At 48.2% G+C, this 17,583-nt stretch overlaps 1 protein-coding gene across 1 annotated transcript; it reads right to left on the reverse strand.

Annotated features, from left to right (window-relative positions):
- Positions 1-684: 684 nt before the first annotated feature.
- CLCN6 (chloride voltage-gated channel 6) lies at positions 685-17,381 on the reverse strand. Its single transcript, XM_017832017.1, has 23 exons — positions 17,275-17,381; positions 16,490-16,549; positions 15,397-15,462; positions 14,783-14,848; positions 14,032-14,098; positions 13,527-13,633; positions 13,170-13,296; positions 12,592-12,659; positions 12,437-12,495; positions 11,636-11,768; positions 11,166-11,279; positions 10,722-10,888; positions 9,715-9,841; positions 9,469-9,595; positions 9,003-9,156; positions 8,727-8,886; positions 8,480-8,586; positions 7,718-7,904; positions 7,171-7,328; positions 6,228-6,384; positions 5,528-5,635; positions 4,994-5,119; positions 685-3,648 (listed from the first exon to the last, which is right to left on the reverse strand). Exons 1-23 carry the CDS (start codon positions 17,350-17,352, stop codon positions 3,568-3,570), a joined length of 2,604 nt encoding a protein of 867 aa, XP_017687506.1. The 5' UTR covers positions 17,353-17,381; the 3' UTR covers positions 685-3,567.
- Between the last annotated feature and the right edge of the window lie 202 nt (positions 17,382-17,583).

Raw genomic sequence — 17,583 nt, forward strand, 5'->3', positions numbered from 1 at the left:
CAAGCTGTGGGGTGTTAGACTGCAGAGTTATGTGCATCCTGTACAACACGGCCCTTGATCCAGATAAACATGGAAAGGCTGTGAGATTTTGGGGTCAGGTATTTCTGCAGTGCTCAAAGACTGCATTTACTGACATTTTTGGCCTGCAAGCATGTGATGAAAGCTCAAAAAGTGTCACAAAATACTTTTCTGTAAGGCAGACAGCAGGACAAAAGCAGGAAAGATAGCCACAAACTAAATAAAAGTTTAAATTAAGATTTTTCACATCCTGGAGAAGCCACCTGAAAAACCAAGAGGTGCCACACTGCACTCTGAGCCTCTTTCATTAACTTACTGGGAGGAAGGTGAGTTCTCAGGTAAGGAAAGCAGCACCACGTGCACAATTCAGCTCCTTATCAAACACTGGGAATCCCCTCCTTTGATATAGCTGTTGTGGGAGAACAGTGGTCACAACCTAAAGGATCACACATTCCTCTCTGCCCACCCCCAGAGCACCCTCTGCACAAACTGTAGATCCAGACAGCTCATAAATAGCAACTACTCAACTCCCTCAAATCATGCTCTTGGATGTTGCCATGTTCTACTAGTTTTATTATCATAAAGGGCAAAAATAAAACAGTGCTAAAAACATCAAAAGGGCAAAAATAAAACAATACTAGAAACATCAAAAGGCCTTGAAAGTGCTGAAGGAGACACACAAACATTTTACTCTCAGACATGTTATGGTTCACATGAATACTTCCCAAGTGCCATAGTTCAAATAAAAATATATTCATACAAATTTAAAAAAAATACAATTTATATACACCATGGAATTAGCTTACATCGTTTCATAACGAAAAAACAGTGCAAAAAAAAAACAAATGGAAAGGTAAGTTGCTACCATTGGAATGGCTCACAGTAATTAACAATTCAAAACTGCATCATTAACACTGCACAGGAGACCACGAGGCAGGGGAGAAGGCCCCAGACTAACCCTCTAACCCTGCCATCAGAACTAATCCAGTTCTGGGTTATTATTCCTTTAGTGTTGCTCTGAGTAAAAGGTTACAGGCACCTATGTTAGAGTTTCTTGGTAAATCACTAAGCAACCAGAGCCAGAGTGGAAGCAGTTAGTGTGTTGTAAGAAAGGAATTAAATGACCAAAGTGTGAGAATGAGACTGATTCAACACAAGCCCCTTGGCATCAGCCTCGGCAGAAGGGAAATGTTGCATCTCAAACGTCAGGTGAACTTGTAATTCCCTCTCTGCAGGCCACAGAACAGTAACTGCACACTGAGATTTCCCTTTAAAGCAGCTGACAGGGTCACCCACCAGCCTCATCTAAAACTTTCATACTGAAAGAATGAAAGGGTGTGTTTTCCAGCTGAAGCTTTCGAATAAGATGCCCAGGCAGAGCAGACAGAGCTGACAGCAGGCTGGAGGCAAGTGCCTTCTCATGGGGAAGCAGCTGGTGCTCAGAAAAACCCTGACAAGATTCTCCAGCTTGCCTTGTCCGGATTGCCCAACTCCAGCCTCAGTAGTGATGACAAGGCATCCTGCAGCAAAATATCCTGCAGTTTGTGTACAGAAATAAAGCAGGACCAGCTCAGGGCCAACAATCTAAGGAGCCCTATTCATGTGAAGAGAAGGAACCTTCCACACACACTCACTCAACCTGAGGAAGAGGGAGAACATTTGTCATAGAGAGACACAGGTGCTCTAAGAGGACAGGATTGCTAATTCCACATCAGAGTGATCTGAAATCCCACAGAAACAGGATTCCTGTGATTTGTAACCACCCAGGAGCACAAATCCTCTGAATGAAAGGCAGGCTAATGGAAGCACATTTCAAACCTACAGCCCAGCTTCAGGCAGTGCAAAAGGGTGCTGGAAGTTTCTTGGGATAGCTCAGTGCAAGACCAGAGCTCAGGGAATACAGGTATTTTAGACACCACCTGCAGAGACTATCCAGAGAGAACAAACATCCTCACTCTACTTACAGGGAAAGAACTTGCAAATCAAGAGTAATAGCTGGTGCCAACTCCTATGCTCTAAGGAAATACAGAAATACAGAAAATTAACAATGTCTGACTCCCTTCTGTCCCAACTCCCACCCAGCCAGCTCCTCATGGCAGACAACAGGTTAACTGGAGGGCTCAGAGGCCTGGTAGAAGCTTTTCTGGGATACATTCCCTATGTTCCTTGGCCCAGCCTCTTGGCTGAGGGAATGAATGCTCTGTGCTTTATCAAGCCAATCAGCTCTGCAGCCCCTGGAGGCACAAGGCTGGCTTCCCACTGAGGGTTATCTGCACTCAAACTCAGGAGGGCAGGTGCCTGCTGGAACAATGCAGGTGCTGGCCAGGATGGTACCTGCTAAAGCACCGAACTGGCTGCAACTGGCTCCTAATGCTGATTGCTGCAGTTGCAAACATTATCCCAAGCATTTTTAGAGCACTTATCACCTGCAGCAAGTCCTGCCTTATCCACCAGCACCAAGTATCTCTCCTGTAGGGCAGCCTGAAGCTACAGCAGTTCCTCTCATGACAGAGATCCAACCAAGCCTCGAGATCATCAGCTCTATCTGCCTCCAGAAAGCAACACCTCTCCATGCTCTGAGGCCGTGGAGTTCCCTGGTCTGTAACTCCAGCTGGGAAGGTGTCCCAGGCTCTCACTGCTAGACCAGGACAAGGACAAAGTGCCTACAAATGCCCAAGAAATGCAGGGGTGCCAGTGACAAAGTGGAGTGCCACAAAGTGCCTTGGAAGAGTCTCTGACAGGGAGATAATAGCAAGAGCTAACAGAGATCTCCCTTCTATGAGATGCATTGCAAATGTATTAAATACTTATAAACACAAACAGTGAAATTTAACAATTTTTGAGCTCCTGATTTGTTGAGCTGCTCTCAAAAGTCATCTCTGTCAAAAACGTCACAGCAGGGACATTTCCCCATGAAAGAAGTAGAGAAATTAGGAACAAATGAAGCTAGTGTGGAAAAACACGGGCAACTGGGAGCACTTGCAAAGAGAGGTATATGTCCAAAAAGCTGGATTTTTTAATACTGCCTTTGAGAAAAGCCATCCTGCAGAGTAGCTATTTGATATCTGCAAACCTCAGTATCTCCTCTCAGCCTTGACAGCAACCCCCTTCTCACACAAATAAGGCAACAGTTGCAGGAACAAGGGAGGAAGAGGAAAAGGGAGTCATACAGCAGGAAGGGAACGATGCTGCAGTTCTCTGCACAGGACACGGGGGAGTTTGATAGTTCTTCCTTCCAACTCTTAAAAAAACCCCAAACCAAAAAGGCAGAACACACAGTGCCAGGACAACATCTGATGGAAGGAGATAACTGGGGGACAGGGAAAGAAAACACCTGGATAAAGAGTGGTCAAACCAAGTGCCTGAGACCAATCAACAGCCCTGGGCTCAGGCAGCTCCTCTAATTCTCTGGCTAGCAAGATGTTTTCCAGTTCCCCAGGCTTGGTATGCACGTGAGAAGCCAAACGGCAGAGCTTGGGCCTTTGGGGTCCCAGCAGGATGCGAGAGCGTGTGCGGGGAGGAGGCCACACCAACAGTGGGGCAGGGGCTTCAGATGGTCTGGTAGTGCTGCCTCAGCCTTGCCTGCAGGAACTCGTGGGTCAGGTTGTGCCGAGTGATTATCCCAACAATCTTAAAGAGGGAGAAAAAGAGGAAAAAGAGATACAAAAGTCAGTGTCAGAGATGTGCCACTGAGATGTTGCATGGCAGAGCTGTTCTTCTTTACAACCCCCCAGAAAGGGGAAACCTGTAAGTAGTTCTTGACCAATGCTGAGTTAGGGTGGGTTCGAGTTCAAGCCTCATAGAAACAATGCCCCCCTCCCTCTCCCAGCACTTATTTCCAGGTAAGACACTGTTTTAACTACACCTGAACAGACAGCTTAACCACTGCTGTCATGTCAGCACACAGCAGTAATTACTCCTGCCTAGGAAGGGAAATCCTGTTCATGTCAGACAGCTTACAGATGTAACTAAATCCTTCAGGAAGTGAAAACTGCAATTGGAAATAACAAAGCTGTCTTTTATGGCTTCATTCAAGACATTTCTGGTATTCCACATGACATGATTACAGATAGCTCCTATCACACACATCCTAGGAAGCTCTAAAGGCCAAACAGAGAAATGGGTGAGATTGGGTAAGTGGTGGCTGCACACTGGCAGGTGGCAAAAGGGACCTTCTCCCAGCCTGCTGCTGAAGCAGTCAAAGCACACATTTCAGCTGATGAAACACCTCACTGATTTTAACACACTAGAAGAGTTTAGAACTAGGCTGTTCTCTAGTACTGCAGAAGCATCAGGTATTAAACGTGGAACCAGCCACCACCTCTTGTCCAACTCACAGGCTCTGCAGAGTAGCTATGGGGAACCCCAAGAGGCAGAAAAAGCAGTGCTGCCTCACACAGACCAGTTCAGGCTTAAGGGAAACAGTTTCTCCTTATGTTTATAGGAGGTTGCTGACATCTACTGACTGGTCCTGAGAATCATAGATGGCAGAGACAAGGACAAACACGAATCAAGCACAAACCATTTAAACACTCCTTTACTTTGTTGCTGCCTTGAGTAGGAACAGAATGAAAGTTCCCTTCCTGCAGAAAACCCTCCTGCCCCAACACACAGGAAACTTTACTCCTGGCCTTGAATAAAGCTGTCAAAGAGGAAGGCAAATTAGTGGCCTCTGATGAGCTCAAGGCTCCTCAACAGATACAAGATTGTAAGAGCTTCCACATGCTGCAAATCTGAGGGAGGAGATGCATGCCCTGCCTTTTGCAGGTAAAGGGGTAGCAGGCTGGGGCACAAAATGCAGTAAAAAAAAAAATCACAGTAACTGACAACACCTCAGGACCCTAAGAAGATCACATTCCGACTTCTTTAGAGCATTTGTTTAATGTTAAAAGAGATCTTAACTGTTCCAAAGGCAGAAAACACAAACACAGAGGTTTCCTTGCTCAGCTAAGACAAGATGGAGACAAGGACCCACCTCTCCAACCGCGTTCACAACCGGTAAATGCCGGAGCCCCATCGTCCTGAACAGGTTGAAGACTTGTGACACGTGAGTATTTGGAGAGACAGTAAAGGGTGATGGGTTCATGTATGGGGTGACATCCTAAGGAAGAAAAGCAATCATGTTATTTACAAGAGGCATTTTCACTATCTCTGGGAATCACCAACGAGCAATTCCTACAAGTCCTGTCTGTAATGCACCGATCTCTGGACAGGGTATGGGACTGTGAGCATCTTCTATTTCTGCACAAGATGAAATTAGTTTGCTTTGGTTTGGAAGGAAGTTAAACTGGACAGGCAACACCTTATTCTAGAAGTAAAGCACCTGTGGAAGCTGTTACCTCATGGCTTGATTTCCACGTGCAGAGAAGGCTGAGTGTATGAGGGGCATGAGATGCTGGTCACTAAACCCAAGGGTGGAGTTAAACGTGCTCTCAGTGGCTTTTAAAGGCTTGGGAACAGTCATAAATATAAGTCAAGAGACACTGTCACACTGCAGTGCCTATCTTACCACTATCATGCGAGGGTTCAGCAGAGTGAGGTCCAGGTCATGGATATCTGGGTAGCGAGGGTAATCCTCCGACATCTCTGCGTGGGACAGACGGGGCTGACTCGCACTCTGCCAAGGAAACAAACCCCACTGAAATCCCCCAGGTGCCACCATCCCACACAGGTACCTCTCAGTGCAAACCCAAACCTATACAGGTAGAGAACAGTCCTGCTCCCCAACCTCTGACAGACCTACGCTCGACACTGGAGGGCAGCAGGAGATCAGCCTTGTGGGAGCTGGGCCTCTCAGCTCACACTGATCTCAGTGACACATCTGACACTCCTCTGGTAAGACCCTGGCACACAGCATAAAAACAAACAGTATGCACTGCTGGGTGCTCTGTTTGTATTTGATATCTGCCTCCCATTCTCCAGTTCTGACAGGATGGCATCTTTAATGCAACAAATGGGCCTGCTGGTTTATTTTTTTTAACAACAGCTGTCCGCTTTTCCTGGGGATACTTAAACAGAAATTTAATTCCCTTTATTCTAAGAGCTGCAAGGGAGAATTCACAGTACCTGTCTGCAGCTTTTAAAACACACAGGCATTCCTGTGTAAAAATAGGTAAATTCTTTTGGGGAGCCCATAAATATAGCTCCCAACCTCCTCAGCTGAGAGGGCAGGGATGTCTCTGCTACAATTCCCAACCAGGAATACTCACAGACTGGCTCTCCGAGTAACAAACTCCCCTGTCAAGGAGGGTGACCAGCTGTGAGCGCAGGATCAAGCCATGGAAGGTCAAGGGTCTGAATCGTTCCTCCATGGTCCACTCCTCACTGGGAGACTGGTCAGGGTACAGGTTGGGGTAGGGGGTGTATCTGTGAGGGATTTAACACCACATGTTATAAGCTGCATGAACTTAAGGAGAGCCATACACCCCTGCTTCCAAAACAGCAGCCATTTCAGCAATTTGCAACCTTCTCCTGAACATTTCAGGGACTCTTGATAGGGGCAAGCAAGCCTTTACTCCACAAAGCAAAACAGCAGAGGGGGGTCAAGAGCCATTATGTAGTCCGAGTATCACCACAGCAGCAGAATGGAGAGCCTCCTAACTCTCAATTTCTAATCATTTGCTACTAAAGCAATTTTCGTTGCCAAATTATTCAGATTCTAATAAAAGCTGAAGCATCTGGCAAAATGTCAGGGTCGGGATGCCACTCATGAGAGTCACCATCACTGACTTAGAAAATGATCCACTAGACTGGGCTTCTCCTTGGAAGCAACTGCAACATAAGCCTGGTGACTCAGCCCAGTTACCAGAACGGTGGTATCAGTATCATGGCACCAGGTCATTAGCTGGGATTAAGTGAGCTTTGCAGAGCCCTCAGGTTTTTGCAGACAAGAGGACATCGATTTCTACAGAGAAGAGATCTCCCCAGGTATTCCATCCTCTCCAGGAAATATTTCTGGGAATTTAACAGGCTGGACATAAGCCATTAGCCTTGGACTCACTCACAGGCGTGAGCCCCAGTACAGGGTGACGAGACCTGACAAGTCACTTCTAAAACACGGACAACAGCACTGTTTCCTCTGACATATGGAATGACAGGGACTGTACGAAGCACTAGAACACATCTCAACATCTGGAAATACCAGGATCTCACCTCCTCTCCAGCATCTGCTGCAGCAGATCCTCCTTCTCGGGAGGCTCCTCCGTCGCTATGTGCTCGTCACACATGTTCCGCAGCTCGCTCGAGGGGTAGGACTTCATGGACTGGCTGCGCTTGCGCTGCTCCCCGGCTCGGGTCAGGATGCTGGATTTCTGGGTACAACAAACACTTTTCAGATGCTCACTAACCAAGTCAAGTTATCCAAGAGTGACTGTGAACTATCTGATCACAGCTTTATGCCACCAGATAAGATATTCCCGAACCAGCGCTGCAGGACTTGTAGGAAGAGCCAATAGACTGTACTGTGGTGCCAAATTCTGCTTCCCCTTAACCTAAAACAGGTCATTCTGTCCTCTTTACTTTTGCCTCTAGGAACACAGCCCACTCTTCTGCCTTTATCATGACCCAGAGAATGGGATGAAATTGAGTTCTCAAAAATTTTGTGTTACAGTAAGTGATTATCTCTGACCTAAAGCAAGGCCCTTCCATCTGCAAAACAAAGCTCCCTGCCCTTCAACTTATCAAACGAGCAACTTTTTACCTTGAATTTGATGTTGTTACTTATGAGCTGATTTCCCTTCATGAACTCCCTCTCGTTGCCCCTGTTCTCAGTGACCACGGGGAAGGCGTGATGGACGGTCGTGCGCAGGATGCTCACGAGGGACTGGATCCGGGTGTGAGGGTACACGTAGGTCAGGTTGGGTTCCATGATGTCACTGGCTCGTAGCCTGAAATAACAGAAATCCAAGACTGCTGCATGCATCACATCAGTGACACTGATGGACAAACAAGACAACAAGCCAGTCCCAAAATGAGATCCTGAAGGAGTCTGCTGCAGTTTAGTTCTGCCAGCTCCTTGTACCCGTGTGCTCACCTTCGCTGTGGTATCAGCAGTGGTGGCACAATCCATTTTTTAAAACTTTTTTTAACGGAACATTGCATCAATAATGCAATATAGGAAAGGGAAAATGTTCCAACTTCTAATATAGGAAGTGTTTAAATGCTATTGGGAAAAGAAGACAGGTGGGAAGATAACATTCTGCAAGAAGCAAAGTCAGTGGAACATTTTCACTGAGTTCTTGCTGAACCTCACAAATCCACCCCTCAGATCTCCACTCATCCACCCCTCCTCAGAAAGGTCTTCAGCATCTCCTTCCTGATGAACAACTCCCAGCTTCGTTCACAGCAGCCCTCACAGCTGCTCCTCAGAGCAGCCAGGTTTGTTGGAGGTGAAGCATCATCCCCCTGAACTAAAGCTTTTCTGAACTCTAACCCACAGCCTTGTCAAGAGGAGCAGCCTTACTTATCCATTTCCACCTCTGTTTCCCACTCCAGAAGAGGCACTCCTCGCAGGTTCACATGGATGTCATAGATGCCTTTGTTGAAAAAGTCTCCTGTCCACTTGGCTACCTGCAGAGCAAACAGAAGGCTTGTTGCTCCAAGTACCAGACTCCTTGGCTTACTCCTCCAGCCCCAGAAGGAACAGAGATTCAGGGCCAGCAGATGTTCAAGCAGCCTGCAGGAAGGCAGAGCTAAGGCCCTGCACTCACCATGAGGGTGATCATGATGGGGAGCCCGTAGGTGATCTCGTTGGTGGACTCGATGAGGATGACGGTCAGGCTGATGGTCATGCGGACCACTCCTCCCAGGAACGCCGCGGCCCCGATCAGCGCGAAGGTTCCCGAGTAGATGTGATCCAGGCCGATGTAACTAGGGCAGAGCACAGAGCCCAAAGGTCAGGAAACCCTGCCTGAGAGCCCAGGGTGCACCTGCAGCACGTCCCTCACACACACACACACACACACACACACACACACTCGATGCACCTTTTGAGGAGGTTGGCGACCAGGCGTCCGAAGGCAGCCCCACAAAGCAGTGATGGCACAAACAGACCACTGGGCACAGAGATCCCATATGTCCAGCAGGAGAGTAAGAAATAGAGAAGGAAGAACAGGGACAGGGTGACTGGGCTGAAAGTACCTGCAAACACAAGAAGAACCATGACTAAAGAGGCACGGGTGTGTCAGACAAACACAGTCTTGCACCATCCACCCCACAGCTCACAGCAGGCTCATTTCACGACAGCTACTGAGTCTTCCAGTCCAAACACATGCAGACAATGAGTAAGTGAAAAGAGAGGAAAAGCAGGCCTTTCTTCCCATGAAGGACACTTTCACCAGTTGCACTAGAGCCACGAAGGCCACCTTGTGGTGCTTATGACAAGGTTGTTCCAGGCAAGATGAAGCTCTGAAGCCTAAGCATGGGATGGGGCACTGTCTCCTTACTACTCACCGTCCTGGTGGAAGAGCTGCAGGATAGCTGACTCCTGAGGGTTGAAGAACAGCGTGGCCATGTCATTGTAGGTCTCATTCGGGCAGAAAAATGTTTTGATGCTTGAATTTATATCCTCTGACATATCCTAATGCAGGACACACAAGACAAGAAGACTTAAACGCCACTGTCTCCTACCATTAGCCTTTGGGCAGACTGGGAGTAACCCTATGACAGGGAATGTAATCTTCACATGAGATCCCTCACCTGCAGGCTCAGGGTGTCGTTGCCACCGTGACTGCTGGAAGACATCTGCCTGCATTCCCCCAGGACCATGGAGGCTACAAAGACCACGACCGTGGTGGTCAGTGACACCAGCAGGCTCTCCAAGACCCTGAAAGACACAAGAGGAACCACATTTAAGCCACACTCAGCACTATAAGCCAGTCCCAGCCCTGGACATGACTCCGACAAGGCTGCAAGAAGCAGCAGTCACCACAGCTTAGCAGCAGAACAGGGGACACTGCACGTCAAGTTGAATTATGACTTGGCTCCCAGGAATTGCCTTAACTCCCCTTTTTAATTGCTTGCCCCGAAAAGGAGCTATTTCTGCCCAGAGAACACATAGCAGGCACACATAAAAAGCCCCAGGGAAAGGCTCAGTGAAGAGGCTGTTCACATGGAAACAATGTTCTGTACATCCTTACAGGGCAAAAGGACAGACAGGGCTGGACAGGATGATGCATAGTCTCATAATCTCTCTTCTAACTGCTGAAATACACTTCTTTTTCTTTTTAAACCTGAGCTCCTTATTTAGGAATTGTCTAGAGCAAACAAACAGCTACTTTCCAGAACAACATGGCAATTCCCTCTCTAAATAGCACATATATTAGCTCAGTTGTGGATTCCATTAATCAAGATAATTTTAAAAAAAAAAAGTGAGATCAGCTATTCCTTTCACATCTGTTTGGACATGACATAAAAAAAATCCTGCATGGAGACAAAGCTCCATTATAAAGAGCTCCCTTCACTGCCCCTGTAACAGGGGCTGCAGCTCCCCCTGTACCACCAAAGTACAAAAATGCACAGGGACTGTACATCTGGTTTCTGGTGTTCGCTTTAAGTTCTATGAGACTTTGTCCCGTGATTTTTAAAAAAACATGTCTGGGATTTCCTCCAATCCTACTCACTGAGTCTTCTACCTTGATGCTTGTGCTTTGGGACCCTGAACACAGATGAGAGATCCCTGTACAAACCCAAGAGAGAACAAATACCTGACCAGCTTTGGCTTGGGATGCACGTTCCGCATGCGGTATCTGGCCAGTCTCTTGTTCAGGCAGTTAAAGGTGGCTCCGAGAAGGCCTCCTACAATCCCCATCAGAATGAAGAAGCCCAAGTCCACAGCTGTCCAGAGGTGGCATTTCTTATCAGACTCAGAGCACTACATGCAGAAAAGCACAAAAAAAGGCATTACAGTAGTTGCTGCAATTTCCTACCAACACTTCTGCCTCCATAGCAGATTTTGAGCAGCTGTGACCAAAGGGGAACAATTCTGTCTGAGGATATGATATCTGTGTACTGATACAATACAATGATTGAGAATCAATTGCCCTGCACTGAAAGACAAGCATGTATAAAAAAAGTCCCAAACTCAAACTAACAGAAAGAAAACACTGAACGGTCAAGAAAATAACAGAAATAACAACGCTAAATCTTACCTTGAACTCGCCAAAGTTCAGCAGCCCCGGGAGCTGGAAAGACCCCCAACTTCCAAACTGAATCCCAGAGCGGAAAAAATTCAGGGTGAAGGTGGCAGCCATGGAACAGAAAAGCTGTTGAAGTAAAAAAAGAATAAAAAAAGGAAGAAGAAAAGACTTACAAAATTAAGACTGGCAGCTCTTTCTGGAGACTTATGCCTGGGGAAGGGATCAGACTGCAAAGGCACAAAAGCCCTTTCTCCCAAGTACATTAAATCTGCTGCCTAGAGTTGTCCCACGATTCCAGACAGTACCAGACTCATCTCTGCTCTTGATTTGAGCAGCTCTGGAGCACTGACAGAGCAAGCACTCTCCCTCCTGCCAGGAGAGCTCAGAAGAGGACAGGATAATCTGAATGCCCTCATGGATGAGCCCTCCCAAGGGGAGCCCTCTTCCCAAGGAAGAGATGCACAGAAAGAATCATCACTCACCACTTTCCATGTAAGCCCCTGGTTCCAGAAAGAGGAACCTTCTTCCAAGCTGAAAAGAGTGCCTCCAATTGGGGCTCCAAAGGCAGCTGCAACCCCTGCAGCCGCTCCAGCAGATACAAAATCCCTTTTATCCCTGAAATGAAGAGGAAAACAATCCCAGTTTAGCAAATCAGAGCTCTCAGGATGCTTAGCTTCTGCAGCTTAAAGAGACTATTCCCATTTATGGATATATCCCAGGGATACAGGAGTGACAGCTGGGAGAAGTGCTGGCCATGGCAGACACCACCATTTGTTCATTAAGTTGTTGCAGCATGATGCTCTTTCTGTAGGGCACCAACACAGATCAAATTCTGGCATTACCCAATTGTCTAGTCCATGAGGAACCATCCCACACCACAGGACTCCAGCATCACTTGAAAGAACTACAGAGAGAAAAAGGCAAGAATTTGTTCACAATCAGGTGAACCAGCCTTCTCTGTAGTATATTCTGGCCACAAGGGGTGAGTAACTGAGCTTGCTCCTAACAATGAAGCCATTTAACCACCCAGATTAAAGGTTTTAACAGATTAAAGGTTTCAAATCAGTAGAGATTTGCTAAGTAGTACAAGAGAACATCTATGAACATGGAGACCAGAGCAGCAGGGAAGAGTCACGTCCTGGTGTTGTCTTGCTGCAGAATGAAACTGCAGGACACTAGAGAGAAACTGAGAAAACAACTGACTGTTTCAGCCCAGCCCACCACCCTTCTCCCAGGGAAGTCTGCTCACTCCTCTCCCCTCCTCCACAGCCTGGGTACAGTACCTGTCACTGCGGAAATAGGGAAAGTTAAATTGGATCTTCCTCAAAGAGATGCTCTGGAACTACAAACAAAGTAAAGATTTAGAAACACAGGAGATGGAAACTTACTCTTACAAAGCAGTGGCGTGACCAGGACAGTGACCCAGGCCAGCACTAACCTGTGGCAAGCCTGCACCCACGACAGCACCACTGTGAATCATTGGACCCTCCTTCCCAACAAAAAGACCTGGAAAAACAGAATTAATGAGGCAACACTTTCCTCATCACCACCCTCCCTTGCTGACAACACCAGAAGAGATCATCTCCCCACTTCCATGCCATGGCACAGGTCCATGTGCCAAGCCTGCAGCGTCTCACAAGGAGATGTTGACCCCCTGCCCCCTCGACCCTCCAAATGTTTGTGAAGACTTGCACAGACTTTGCATTCCAAGTGGGTGGAATCATTGAAAGACAAATGTTACAAGGACTCTGAACTCTCCAGGTTATTCTGCCCTGCTGCCTAGAACACAGCTGCCTTCTGGCTGCTCCAGACAGCATGTCCTGGAAAATTCTCAGGACATCCTCTTAGACAGTCATGTCTGACAAGCCCACTCAGAAAAACCCCTGTTCTCCTCATAGTCCTGATCCTCCTGGCTATTTTCTACTCTATAAATGCATTCAGGGCTCATGACTCTGCTCCAGCCCACCAAAATAATTTTACTGGAAAGGGAGGATAAGCCTTGTGTGCCCTCCTTACCTCCAGCCACGCTGAAGAGCACTCCCATGGCTTTGCACACCACCGTCCACAGACGCACCACCCCTGGCACCTTCACCCCGTTGAGGTAGCACTTAATTTCAGGAATTCCTGATCCAGCTGCTACAGGCTGCAGGAAAGAAACACTGACACTGTGCTGCACTGATTTCATACCTGACCAACAACATCTCATCAGAGAGCAAGGGACCAAGAGGCCCTGCTTAGCTAAATCAATGAGCACTGTGAAGTTAGTTTGACGTCTTGGGGCAGAAAGTGCTTCTCGCAAGGATATTTCGTACCCAGGGCCCGTGTGAGAGGAAAGGGAGGCTGTGTGAGGAGCAGCAATGAGTGAAGCCTTACTTGGATCAGGACCAGAAGACTGGCAAGGAAAACAAAGGTCAGGTTGAACCCCAGCAGCTCCAGCAAGGACAGTGCAAGGCAGCCTTTCTCAGAGCATTCCTCCACCGCTGCAGGGACGGTCAAAGAAAACAACAGCATTCCCCACACCGACACACAATCACTTGATAATGTCTGGGTGTCCCACCAGCATCAGGAGCCAGGCCTGTGCTCCCTAATCCAGCTGACACAACCCATCAGGAAGCCAGGCTTCCTTTCCAGAGCTCAAAACTGAGTTATGAGGAAGGGAAACCACTTATTCTTTCAGCCTCTGCTTATGCACCCAACACTGGAAACATTCCTTAGTTTCAAGGGCTGAATTACATAAGCGAGTTCAAAACTTGCTTAATCATGAACAACATGACCGGTGGCAGAAGTGTGAGAGTCAGCTGTTCTGAGCAAGACAGGGGAACAGAAAGGAAAAGGTCACTCGAGTCTACCAGGGCCCCACACACGAGGAAAAAGATACAGCTTTGCACCAGCCGGAACTTGAGCTGCGTAAAGAGCCGCACGAAGAAATCCACAAACAGGCCCACCTGGGAAAAGAAGGCAGGATTGCCATCAGCAATTACCACCTACAATAACAAAGACCACCCTCTGGTAAGCCCTACCAGAAGTATGCACACATGGGAAGACAGAGGATGGAGAAGCCAAAAGAATCATCAGTCAGAGTAAAGTAACTTTGAAAGGTCAGACTTCCTCCCTCTCTCTTTCCCACTAGGACAGATCCAGCCTAGAATTATTCCTGAAGAGCTGTATTTCAGAGTACTAATCTGGCAGCACTTTTAACACCCTCAACATACTTCAGGGCACAGAAGAAAGCTGGTGTTTAACCGAAGCATACAGTCAGCTGAGCTAATTTTCAAAGCACGTGCAGTGACACTAATACTGCCAAACATGCACAACACAGTTCAGCTATAAATTTGCATCCCTTTTTATTAAGTGCTCACTTTGGACAAGTTTTTCTGTATGAAAAACTGAAGGATTTGCCAGAATACTTTACAAAGAAAACACAGCAAGTTCTAAAAGCAAAAAAAGACTTCTTGGAAAATCAACTAGCAACAACATGCTGTAATTCCCAAAGGACAACTCCAGCTTCTAAGGTCTCCACTCCATGAAAGAGAATGTTTCCTCCTCTTTACTCCTTGGCCATTGACTCTTAAATTATTCCTGCTTAGTGTCCTGAATTTTCCTCATTCCCCAAAGAGCATGACCCTTACCAGTCCTGTGCAGACTCCAATGGCAAAAACCAGCACCCACTTCACAGCTTCGTATCTCTGGGCTTTCTGTTTAGGAAGAGGATAAAAAAGGGAAAGAAAAAAAAGTCAAGTCAAAGCAACACAAAAACAGGGATTGGAAAAAGGTGTTTTGGAACTCGACAGCTCAAGTACAAGCAGAGGGATAAATCAACAGAAGATGGTGACAACAGCGAACTGAAAATAGGGAACTGAAAGTGCTGAGCATCTCGCTCACTTTAAACCTGGGAGGATCAGAACAGATGCTGACCTATCATCTCCACACAGATCTTTATTCTTTTGGTAGGGAAAGCAAGATAACACATATAATTTCTTTCATAAAGAAGAAAAATCCCACAGAACTTCCTGCAGTGGAGCATTTTTAGAATCACAGGATGGTTTGGGTTGGAAGGGACCTTAAAGCTCATCTCATTCCACCCCCTGCCACGGGCAGGGTCACCTTCCACTAGACCAGGTTGCTCAAAGCCACATCCAACAAGGCCTTGAACACTTCCAGTGATAGGGCATTCACAGGTTCTCTGAGCAATTTCCACAGTTTTAGCTCTCAAGCTTAGGAAAAAAAAAGAACAAGATCCTACCTTATTGTCCATGCCCTCCAAAACTTCCAAGTACGGGTCGTTGATACAGCGATCATAATCCAAGCTCTGAAACGCCAAAAGGTCCATTTAAGAGAACCAACTACAACAGATTGTGCAAACAAAATATGGCTAGAAGGCCTTGTTAAAGACTACAGAAGTCATTTCTACCTGCACAGCAGATTTTGCAAACAATAGTAGGAGAAAAACTCCTGGAAACAACTTAAATTAAATATTTCTAGCAGAGTCAGACCCTGAGAATCAGGGAGTGAAGGAACAGATGAATTTCACTGCCCAGGCTGAGAGACAGGGAATCAAACAGAAGCTCAACTGAGTAATATGACTTTAAATTAAAGAAGCCACACTGTACAGATTTGTACTTTACTTCTTGGAGTGTCTCCACTTTGACAGTACAGGGGATAACACTGGATCTTTATATTTACCCTCTTACTACAACAGGAACACTAGATGGGAATTCCCCCTCAGCTGAACAGAATCAACTCCTCAGTTTATCACAGCAGGGAGTTAACAGCAATATAGTTTTCCAGTTTTATTCTCAAAAACACCACTAGTTCTACCCACATCTTCACCTTTTCAATCCAAGCATTAACAGGCTTGGCTGGTGACACCCATTCAGGGCCACCATACAGCCATGCAGAACCCAAAAATCTCCTGTAATAAGCAGGATGTGATGCATGGGAAGATCTGCTGTGAGGCAGCATGACAACAGAGACAGCAGGAAGGCAACTGGGACCAAGTAGCTACAGATGCTTTCTAGAGTCACAAGGAAACAAGGGCACTAGAGCCTGAAAATCTCACATTAAAGAAGTGGAACAATGCAGCAGACTCTAAAAACAAATTTTCCCAACAAAAGTCTGACATGAACAGGAGCTGTTCAAGCTCAAAGGGCTTTACTCCAGAAATGAGGAGCAGTTCTTTGCAAGCACAGCATCTCTTGGTATGTCCACTGATGCCAATGCAGCCTAATGACAGATACATTCTGAGTACCTGCCCCATCATAAACTCAAACAGATCGAAACCCATCTGCAGTTCTTTTCACATTAATTTCAGGAGCTGCTCTCAGTTAATTTCCCACCTCATAGTCTTTGCGGGGAAGGATCTCATCCTCCTCTTCGTGAGTTTCTCCAAGGATTGTCTGCAAAACAAACAAACAAACGTGGGAAAGGAAAACCATGAGGGGAACGGACGCATGTACAGGCACTCATGAACACTGCCAGCAAGGCTAAAATCACAGAAGGCCTACACCACTGTTGCCTGTGAATTGAGAGTGTGGGTTACCAGACTATCACCTACTTTAGGGCAACTCTACAGGGTCTTACCTTGGAGCCAGAATGCCCCACATCCCTTCTATACAGGAGATCCCCACAGCAAAGTCCTACCCCACATCCCACTTCCCTTCACAGCAACAGGTTCCAGGGGAGCACAGGACAAGCAGCTTGCAGACACAGCGCCCTGTAATGCTGGGGTCAGAGACAGCCCCTGCCAGCACCTCCATCCCGCACGACGGAGGGGCAGCACCGGCCCCGGGGGTGGGGTACGAGGCCCACACAAAGAGCGCGGGGCAGGGACAGCGTGAGGTGCCGGGCCCGGCAGTGAAACGCGCGGGAAGGGGCAGAGGCGCCGGGCCGAGCATGCCCGAGGGGCTGGGCCGAGCGCGGGGTGAGGTACCTGGGACGAGGCACCCGGCCCAGCACCGCGGCCCCACTCCCGCCCCCTCACCGCCCGCCCTCAGGCGCTCCCAGCGCCGGGCGGGGCGGGGCCGCGCCGAGGCCCGGCGCGAGGGGTCTCCGGCGGCACGGACGAGTTCGGGGGGCGGCGCGGGGCCGGCCGGGGGGAAGGGCGCGGGGGCCGCGGCCGTACCAGCTCCTCGGGGGTGCGGCTCTCCCGCTCGCCGCAGCAGCAGCAGCACAGCCCGGCCCCGCACCCGCACCGCGCCATCTTCGCCGCGGGGCCCGCCCCGCCCGCGTCACGCCGCGCGCCGGCCACGCCCACGGCTGGCCCCGCCCCGCCCGAGACCGCGCCCCCGAGACCGCGCCTAGCCACGCCCCCGGAGCACGGTCTGGCCACGCCCACGAAAGCCCTGTCCGGCCCCGCCCCCGCGGTCCCGCCCGGCTCCGCCTGCTCCTGCTCCTGCTCCTGCTCCTGGGCCCGCTCCCGCTCCCGCTCCCG

The sequence above is a fragment of the Lepidothrix coronata genome, unplaced genomic scaffold (assembly GCF_001604755.1).
Source record: "Lepidothrix coronata isolate B3197 unplaced genomic scaffold, Lepidothrix_coronata-1.0 Scaffold198, whole genome shotgun sequence".
NCBI classification, from domain to species: domain Eukaryota; kingdom Metazoa; phylum Chordata; class Aves; order Passeriformes; family Pipridae; genus Lepidothrix; species Lepidothrix coronata.

Excerpts from the sequence above, each read along its gene's own strand:
- CLCN6 (XM_017832017.1), bottom strand. The coding sequence starts at position 17,352 with ATGGCGCGGTGCGGGTGCGGGGCCGGGCTGTGCTGCTGCTGCTGCGGC. Across the intron at positions 9,842-10,721 it reads CCCAAGCCAAAGCTGGTCAG|GGTCTTGGAGAGCCTGCTGG; the intron begins GTATTTGTTCTC and ends TGTGTCTTTCAG. Across the intron at positions 5,120-5,527 it reads TGAACCCTCGCATGATAGTG|GATGTCACCCCATACATGAA; the intron begins GTAAGATAGGCA and ends TTTCTTCCTTAG.